The 10,397-nt window shown below is 34.7% G+C and overlaps 1 protein-coding gene across 1 annotated transcript; it reads right to left on the reverse strand.

The window, feature by feature from the left end:
- Positions 1–4,752: 4,752 nt before the first annotated feature.
- Positions 4,753–5,876, reverse strand: LOC143056803 (uncharacterized). Its single transcript, XM_076229965.1, has 3 exons — positions 5,678–5,876; positions 5,420–5,547; positions 4,753–5,269 (listed from the first exon to the last, which is right to left on the reverse strand). Exons 1-3 carry the CDS (start codon positions 5,866–5,868, stop codon positions 5,079–5,081), a joined length of 510 nt encoding a protein of 169 aa, XP_076086080.1. The 5' UTR covers positions 5,869–5,876; the 3' UTR covers positions 4,753–5,078.
- Positions 5,877–10,397: the final 4,521 nt, after the last annotated feature.

Consider the following 10,397-nt stretch of genomic DNA (forward strand, 5'->3'; position numbering starts at 1 on the left):
TAATTTCTTGTACAGTTTTTTTCCACTGCATAAAATAGGACGAATTTGAAAATTGTAACGACAAATTATAATTTGCAAATTTTTTAGCCGTAGATTAAAAAGTAAAGGCGAGCGACTATATTTTTTTTGTAAACATAAATCATAGGTTCTGACAATTTTGATCAAAACAAGATAGTATGAATCTTGTGTACCACTTGTACTTTGACATTCCTATAATTTATTAATTGCTGAAGTATTTTTTTCCCTTTTCACCAAGACATGTAATGCCCACTTGTAAGTGTAGCATATTTATGATTTCTTGCATTACTGTTACTGTGAGAGGCCATCAGATCTTGAATTGAATAATTATTTCAACTGCCTTCATTGATTTGCGTTGAGTTGTCATAGATGACTTCACCGGTCATTACTTTATACCATCAATACGGCGGGTGTCATTCAAGAAGCAGGAACTGATCCTTCTTGACCACTTGTGAGTTCACCCTTTATGTTTAGAGGTTCAAGCTATTCATTGATGTGTGTACTTTTTATTAGTATTTTGTGTTATATGTTGGTTATCTTTGTCTCCGTCATTTTGGTATTCTCATTTTTGTTCTGTGTCTTTTTGACACTTTGTATATAGACAAGGTCGACAACTCTCCATCCAAGTCACAATGTATTTACAGAGCCTGCTCTACCAATTGAAGGTCAAAGTACGGCCATGTACAAAGAGCCTTGACTCACACCGAACCAGAAGTTACAAAGGGCCCCTAAATGTGTTCGACAAATTAAACGGTAAATCGAATGGTCTAAAATACAAACGGCAACTACTGAACAAGAAGCCCCTTACTAAGGGCAGATGCATAAAAATGTAGCGGAAATGGATAGTTTTGTTAAAAGGTGTCTGTATTAGGCTATTATAAACCTTTAAATTTATAAAACTCTCTATGACCTTGAAAATCAATAGCAATCAAAATATTGATCTAAAAAGACGACCAACAGACCACAGGCACTTGTTTCTATCCATAGGAAGGTCCCCTATCCATATACATAGAAGTCGACCTTCCTATGGATAGAAACAGGTGCCTGTGCAACAGACGAGGTTTGGTCATGCTAATGGTTATGCTTGTTTTTTTTTAAATGTTTATACATTATAACATGTATATGTAAATGGGTGCAATTGTTTAATTCTCAACCCTGTATGACACCATTATCCATGTGAAATTGAAAATCGTTTTATAGAAATAATCCACAGTAGTGTGTGCTATATTATTTTTATGCCCCACCTACGATAGTAGAGGGGCATTTTGTTTTCTGGTCTGTGCGTCCGTTCGTCCGTATGTCCGTCCGTCCGTTCGTTCGTCCGTCTGTCCCGCTTCAGGTTAAAGTTTTTGGTCAAGATAGTTTTTGATGAAGTTGAAGTCCAATCGACTTCAAACTTAGTATACATGTTCCCTATGAGATGATCTTTTTAATTTTAATGCCAAATTAGAGGGTTTACGCAAATTTCACGGTCCACTGAAGCTGAAGTTCAATCAACTTGAAACTTAGTACACATGTTCATTATGATATGATCTTTCTTATTTTAAACCAAAATTAGACTTTTCACACCATTTTCATGGTCCATTGAACATAGAAATTAAAAGTGTGAGTTTCAGATTAAAGTTTTTGGTCAAGGTAGTTTTTGATGAAGCTGAAGTTCAATCAACTTGAAACTTAGTACACATGTTCCTTATGATATGAACTTTCTTATTTTAAAACAAAATTAGACTTTTGACACCATTTTCATGGTCCACTGAACATAGAAATTAAAAGTGTGAGTTTCAGGTTAAAGTTTTTGGTCAAGGTAGTTTTTGATGAAGCTGAAGTCCAATCAACTTGAAACTTACTACACATGTTTCTTATGATATGATCTTTCATATTTTTAAACCAAATTAGACTTTTGACCCCATTTTCATGGTCCACTGAACATAGAAATTAAAAGTGTGAGTTTCAGGTTAAAGTTTTAGGTCAAGGTAGTTTTTGATGAAGTTAAAGTCCAATCAACTTGAAACTTAGTACACATGTTCCTTATTAGTTGATCTTTTTACTTTTAAGGCCAAATTAGATTTTTTTACCCAATTTCACGGTCCATTGAACATGGAAAATGATAATGCGAGTGGGGCATCCGTGTACTTTGGACACATTCTTGTTTATTTTGGGATACCATACGGCATATTTTGTTAATAGTAAACAAAAAGATGCTGCACAGAAGAACAAGTGATCAGTATGGAGTTTCGTATTGAAAACATATTTGTTGAATTTGGAAGTAGACTTTTTCAACTTATTTTCGGCATTCCTATGTGAACGAAACGTGCGTCTCTCCTAGCCGACCTCTTCTTACTGTTATATAGTCGGAGCTCCTTCACATACTTGTCAAAACATCAAAGAAGCCATATCATTTAATTTCACATTCAAATATATTGATGATGGTCTTTCCATCATCAATATATTTGAATGTGAAATTAGACACAACTTCCTCCGCCCTAAGTTTAGACTCGTACATAGACTATTTTTAATTCTGAAATTTTCCACACCACAGTAGCAATATAACAACTTCACCTGCATATGGGATATAAATTTCCCCACTTTTTTGGTATTCAAGAGCTTACAGCTGCTACTTGAAATTTGTAAAACGCTGTCTGAGCAGAAATCTGACGAACCAGGGGTATGTCGAAGAACGTCTCGTTCTTTTCTTAATAAAAAAACCGTAGATACCAAGACGCTGTTGGTAAATATTCCGTATCAACGTCACAAATAACACAAGATTGTCTTGAAGTATATATTCCTGGTACTGACGTTGTTTTTCATCTTAATAAAATTTTATACTATTATTTTATTTGTCTTAGAGAATAACACTTTTACTGTTAAGTTATTTTTGGTAATATCCGTGATGTGGCTCGGTACTTATACATCCCGTTATTTAATTATTGTGAAATGGTAAACTTGTATTCTCGTCTTTATTTTTTGATAATATTAAGCTTCGTCTATATGCCTTTTGGGTGGCATATTTGATTGTTTTTATCGCGAATAAGAGTATAACAAAAGGTTGTCCGCTTTTCATCTATTTTTGACATTTTTACCGATTTAGCCTGTTTGTTTTGTTCATACATCGTTGTCAATATAATGAAATTTACTCGACTGTCACACAAGTGAGAGATTTAGCTAGCTATGAAACCAGGTTTCATCCACCTTTTACCTTTTTATTTTACATAAACAATGCCTGTACCAAGGCCGGAATATGACAGTTGTATTGATTTATCCTCGGAGCTCGTTTTTTAAAATTATTTTACATATTAATACGTCTGATGTCAAACAAATTCTTTTATAACAAAGTTAGCTGTGTCAAGGCAATCTTATAGTCTTTGCATTCTTTGGAACTCTGACATAATGTTGCATTCGACTGCAATATCGTTTGCCGGCGAAACTATGGTCTAGATCAAGTCCTCTGAAGACTAGAAAACATCTTAGCTTCATCTGCCTGGGTATGTTTGGTAGAATAATGTTGGCCCTATTTCTGATCAATGTATTAAATGCAATTGCGCGACTGGTTATATTTGAAGTTAAAGCCTTGTTAGAATTATATCATTAGCTAGATTCGGATGCAGGTCTACGTAATATGAATTCAATAAACTTTATAAAACATGGTGCTGTCGCTTCGTCAAGAACGTCCAAGTCAGCATTATCTGCAGTGATGTGGTGGTAACAATCAATTCACGGTCATTTGCTTTACAGATGTAAAAGGAGGGGGTCGGTGACCACACCTCCCGGGACGTGAAGTGGCTAGTACTTCGTCTCTATTCAGCCATACATCGTCCCTATTCAGCCAGACTTCCCCGAACAATAGATATTGCAATTGAAGGCTCTATTATCTCTTCTCCTTTTGCGTTCTTTGTTTTAATAGCTTCATGTTAGATTTGCTCTCCTTTGAAACTGCTGGGTCAAATTTAACCAAATGCATCCACAATCATTAATAGGGTATCTAGTTTTAAAAATGTGTAGGGTGACCCAGCCAACCAATCAAGCTGGCCACCATGGCTAAAAATAGAACATAGGGGTAAAATGTAGATTTTGGCTTATAAATAAACTCATCATAGATACCAGGACTAAATTTTGTATGTACGCCAGACGCTCGTTTTGTCTACAAAAGACTCATCAGTGATGCTCGAATCCAAAAAAGTTAAAAAGGCTAAATAAAGTACGAAGTTGAAGAGCATTGAAGACCAAAATTCCTAAAAGTTTTGCCAAACACAGCTAAGGTAATCTATGCCTGAGGTAGAAAAGCCTTAGTATTTAAAAAAAATCTAAATTTTGTAAACTGTTAATACGTACTCTGAAAGCATAGCTAAGAGTTAATTTGTTTATCAGATCAATATCTATCTGCTATGAAATTTTCAGATAAATTGGACAACTGGTTGTTCGGTTGCTGCCCCCTAGTTGGTAGATTTTAAAGAAATTTTGGCTTTTGGTTATTGAATACTACTAGTTTTATAGATAGAGACAAACTGTAAACAGCAATAATGTTCAGCAAAGTAAGATCTTATAATAAGTCAACATGACCACAATGGTCAGTTGACCCCTTAAGGAGTTATTGCCCTTCATAGTTCATACATGTCATTCTCTGACCATGGGAAATCATGTCATGACATGTCAAAAAGCGTGTGAAAACGCGTGACGTCGATGCGGACTAGTTAAAATGAACAAATTGTGACTTGGATGGAGAGTGGTCTCATTGGCACTAATACCACACCTTCTTTTATCTATAATATCTAATATCTTTAATACAATTTTTTTAATGTAAAAAACAAAACATTCTACTGTAAACTTTTATTATATTCAATGGTGGCCTGTTTTGCTGCTTTCAGCACATCACAACTAGGCTGGTACTCATAGCAACTGCCAGTTTGATTAAATTTGCATGACAAAAGTGCACATAATGTATCATTGTTCAGCTCAGATCTAAATTCTTTGTATATCTTTTTTTTATGATAGAAAAGGCTCTTTCACAATCAGCATTACTATTTGGTAAAACAAAAAATGCTTTAGTAAGCTTTGAGAGTATGTTAAAACGTTTTTTTTTTATCATTGAAGATGTCTTCAACTTCTGCTATTTCTCCCCAGAATGATGACATGTCCTGGTCAAGGGTGGGAAGATCATCAGGAGATAACAGCTGGTACTCTGTAAACTTGTCTAGAAGTTCTGATGTATTTTCACACCCTATGGCCTGCGGAAACCTGGTAGCCAGCTTTGTAACTGAAAAAGAAAGAAAAAAATAAATTTTGAATACCATTGAATACTCTATCAAATAGTTAGTTGTCCTCTCACACATGTAGTTTTGATTGCAAATGATAGATAATGTTTAAGATGTATAATTCTTTGTTAATAATTTACAGAAAAACTCACCAGAGTCAGATACTATCTTGGTTTTCATTCTAGGGTTTATAAAAGCAATGTCCTGCAAAGTGGTGTCCGAGAAGGGAAACTTATCAATCATCTTGGATACTATCTTTATATAAAAGTTTCTGGCTGTTCTGAAAAATATAAAGATAAATTTGTGTTATTGATCATGTACACTTTACATATGACATATTTTAATATACCTTTATAAAGTACAAGTATTACCAACCTCAACAACAACTGACAACAAGAAGTAATACCAACCTGTACGATTTCTTTTCTGTTTCAACACCAATTTCATCTTGGTGGTCTGCAATGTAACCTCTGCATGGCAGTCCCACAACAAGTTTATCATCAGGAAGGAAATGGTCACCAACATCATATGGAACTTGTGTTACATCTGTGTGAGCAACAATGACTGATGTCTTCACAAATCTTTTCAAAAAGATTCTCATCAACCTTTTGACCTTTTGAAGTCATTCACTGGTTCCATTACATCATCAAAAAAAGAAAATACATTTTCATTTCAGGGGTTTTCAGCAGTTTTGCAACTCGTTTAATTCGGCCTTCCTTTTCAACGTCCTTGTGACTTTTAAAGTAAGATAATAGTGCTGGCCAGTGGTGTAGAGTACGGTCTACACATTTCTTCAGAGACAGCCATCGTGTACTCACATGTTTGATAATCTTTAATAGATCTATGTCTAGGAATTCTAAAAATACCTTATACTCTCCCTTTCTTTTAGAACTTTGATTAAAATGGCAATATATATCAAAGATCAAGTCCTCAACAGACAGTGGAATCAGCTTCACAACTGCCCCTACACACACATTTGCTAGGTGACAAATACAGCCCATGTCCATTACTAGCGGCTGTCTTTCTCTAATACGTGACATTACAGAGTTGTCTTTGCCTTTCATAACACTACAATTGTCTGACATGAAACCAAAGACATTAGATCACGGAATTTCCTGTTTTGTGAGTGTCTGGTCCATAGCATGAAACAGATTAACAGCAGTTCCAATATTGACAATAGGCATGTCCAAGAATCTAGTTAGAAGCATGTGTAATTCATTATCAAATAATCTTACTAATATTACCATGCATTTGTCCTGACTTTCGTCATACATAATAGTGAAGGGCTGTGACCTACATTTTTGAACAACGCTATTCAAAAGACTTGGATTGACCGCCCTCTTTACAATTTGTGTAGTCTTTATTCTTTCACATGAAAAACCTTTGGCAATTTCACTGTCGGTAAACATTATCTTACAAAGTTTTGTGAAGTGATTTGCAATTGCAAATGGAAGATTGTGTTCGGCAACAAAGTATGCAAAAAGTGTCTCAGCCTTGGTGATTTTCTCATTTAAAGGGTTTTTAGAACATGACAGGAAGGAAGAACTCGACTTGGACTGATTTTGACATAATACAACTTTCAAGTGTGCAGCAGTTTTTGAATGTCGGATAAGGTCACTTTTTGCAGATGATCCAATGTAAATATGGGAATTACATAAAGTGCACAACGCATTATTCGGCCCTCGATCGCTTTACTTTACCCATTTGAACTCGGACTCCCATCATTTTTGATAAGTACAAAAGTATCGTTTTCTCTTAGCAATCGGTTCCTCGGACGATGGTACGGGACCAGAAAGAGACCTCTTTCTTCTGGACATTTCCCCAAAGTGAATTTGAAATAAAAAGAAAGTCACAAAACCTTAAAAACTACTCACTAACTTACCTGTAGGGCTTATTTTTGTCGTCCATATTGGCATAAAAATATAAACAAAGGCTAATTCGAAATTTTCGGATTTTATCTTCCAACTGTGAAAAAAAAACCCCGAGAACAGCGATATCACTAACGACCAAAAAATTAAAACAACCAAAAAGCGTGTAATGGGATGTAAAGTGGAAAAAAGCGTGTACACGCCATGTGACAAAATCTTCGCGTGTAAACCGTTGAAAAAGCGTGTATTACATGCGAATATCATGTGAGTTGACATGTATGATAGTCATTTTTTTTTACAATTTTCATTAATTTGGTAAATTTTTGTGTAAATTTTTACAAAATATTTTCCTCTGTATCTAAAGGGTCAAGTCTATATAGATAGAGAAAATTGTAAGTAGCAAGAATGTTCAGTAAAAGTAAGATCTACAAACACATCACCATCACCAAAACACAATTTTGTCAGAATCCATCTGTGTCCTTTGTTTAATATGCACATAGACCAAGGTGAGCGACACAGGATCTTTAGAGCCTCTAGTTTTATCTGTCGTTAAGGATGACTATATTTTTTATTTTTAATGTATCCGTCTTAAAAGAGGGCCGAAAGATACCAAAGGGACAGTCAAACTCGTAAATCGAAAATAAACTGACAACACCTGGCTAAAATGAAAGAAGACAAACAGACAAACAATAGAACACATGAAACAACATAGAAAACTAAAGAATAAGCAACACCAACCCCACCAAAAACTACGTGGTGTTGCTTATGTGATAACAAATCCGGTAAATAGTCTAATTCGGTAGGTCACATTCATGAAAGGGAAGGGGTTTGTAGTTACGATGTAAGGAACATGTCCGATATCATTTGTGAAACGGTTGTTCAATAACGGCGAACCAACTCGCGATGGCGTTTGTAATATTTACGAAGGGATGATTTCAACTTCACCATTTGGAACTCTTGGTTTAATAGCTTCCTTGTGAGCAGCAACCCTCTATCAAGAAAACCATGATAGGAAATGCAAGCACGGGAATGTCGTATCAATTGGGAGATATATACCCCGTATACAGGTGCTGCTGGAATGTTGCTACTTAGAAATGGAAAGTTCACAATTAGAAAGCTGAAATCATCTCTTTTGTCGTAAAGTTTTGTTTTCAACCGACCCTCATTGTCAATTTCTAGGTGTAAGTCAATATATGAGGCCGACTTAACTGTATCTGTAGTAAATGTGACAACTTTATGAGAGACGTTCTCCGTAAGAAATAACGTTGTTATGCAGACTGAACACCGAACAATACTATTTTTCTTAAATTTAGACCTAAAATGTAAGATCTGCAAATTCGCTGGTTATTCCCGCGGCGGAAATCGACCGGACAACATATATGCTTCACCAGTATGATGTCAGCCTGTCCTAAACTGTAAGCATTCAGTATCAAAACATTAGACGGTAGCAAAAAATGCGAAGAGCGAGAGGGTATAAATATTAAAGTAAAAGGGTGTAAACGTTATTGAGACAAGAAATACAAACAGATTTTTTTTTCATTTTTTTCACTTTTAACATTCCACATTTGTTAATATGTCAATACTTTTTTTTATTTTTAACTTTCGATTTCAACACTCAACATTCATTTGAAATATTCAACGTTCCTTTTCCAACATTTAACATTTGTTTCCGACATTCAACACTCGATTTCTACTTTAAATCTTCGGTTTAAACCTTCTAAATTCGTCTTTTTTCAACATTCATCATTCATTTATCAACATTAACATGAAACATTCTAGTTCCATATTCCACATTTGATTTCAGCATTTGTTGTCAACATTCAACATTTGTCTTTCAACGTTTATTTTGTTGTTGTCAACATTCAATATAACAACATGACGATTTATTTTAGTCGTTTTTACGAGATCATTGATCCCCTGACATTAACAAACTTCAGGAATAGCAGGTTCATCTCTACAATCAAAAGAAGAATAACAAAATAACCGCACTCCAAGGAAAATTCAAAACGAAAAGTCCTTTATAAAGGCAAAATCAAAATCTCAAGGGCTTATTCTGTTAAGATGAGATATTTGTAACTACTTTCCGGAGCATCAAAGTAAAGTACGCATCGCAAATACTTTTTGAAATCTGGCATTTATCGAATTATCTTTTCTGTAATGCAAATGATCGTGAACGGATCGGCACCAACGTATTGTGTATATCTTTTGATTTTCTTGCTTTCATTTTCTACTTCTACTGACAGTTTATGTCAACTTACCTCCTCATACAGGACCTGTCTTAAACATGTTTAGTTAAACATTGTGTGTAGTTGTTATTTCTGTAGCTCCCGATGGCATGCCTGCAATTGTATTGTACTTATAGTTTGTTGTGCTAATGCTTTCAACTTTATTGCTGACTTCTCTTCTTTCTCGGACCAATTTTCTTTTATACTTTAACTCTTTTGTGAACGCAATTCGATGGCGTTTTTACAAGGACTTCAAGGATGTTTTTCCTTCTTTTGGTTTCTTCTATATGGTTAATGAATAAATATGCAATTTCCTTTTCCCATGCTTGCAACTGGCCTTTCCGGTAGAGGATTGTGATACTTTTTTTCGAGAACCTTTTCTTTTTTTCCTGTTTGATGTGAAGGATAACACACGTGAAACATCTGTCTTTGCAAATTTCATTTCAAATAGATTTATTCCAATTTCTACGTAAGCTCAACCATTTTCTTTTCTGATACCATGTCTGAAGGGTTTGGTGATATATTTGCCCATTCATCATTGCTGAGGCGGAATTATGACCTTTATCATGTGTTTATGTACAGGTCATTTCTGTTGTTGAATCTTATTATAGTATTGCAATGCAATTATCATTTTTCTCTGTTTTTTTGGGCTTTGTTTTCACATATCCTGATGTGTGTAGTCTTTAACATTTTTTCCTTACCTTTCTCTCTCATTTGTTTCCATTTCATTTTGTTGTTCTGTCAGATGTACCTTGACCTCATCTTCTATGTTGTATTTTTTTTTTGCATTTTGTCCTAGTGTATTTCACTATTTCTGCCGTCTTTTTATTTTTTTGTTAATAAAACCAATTATCTCCTTATTATGTTGTAGGTCCTTCTCGCTCGATAGTAAAGTTTTTAATATTCAAATTCGTCCACTTTCTTTCTTTGACTTTAAAACAAAATGAATATTTTCCAAGTATTTTGCCTCTTTCTCATGCTGTACAATTTCGAATTGTTTCTTCTTTTTTTTTTTGCATTCCAAGTTGTTTTACATC

The sequence above is a fragment of the Mytilus galloprovincialis genome, chromosome 13, assembly GCF_965363235.1.
Source record: "Mytilus galloprovincialis chromosome 13, xbMytGall1.hap1.1, whole genome shotgun sequence".
NCBI classification, from domain to species: domain Eukaryota; kingdom Metazoa; phylum Mollusca; class Bivalvia; order Mytilida; family Mytilidae; genus Mytilus; species Mytilus galloprovincialis.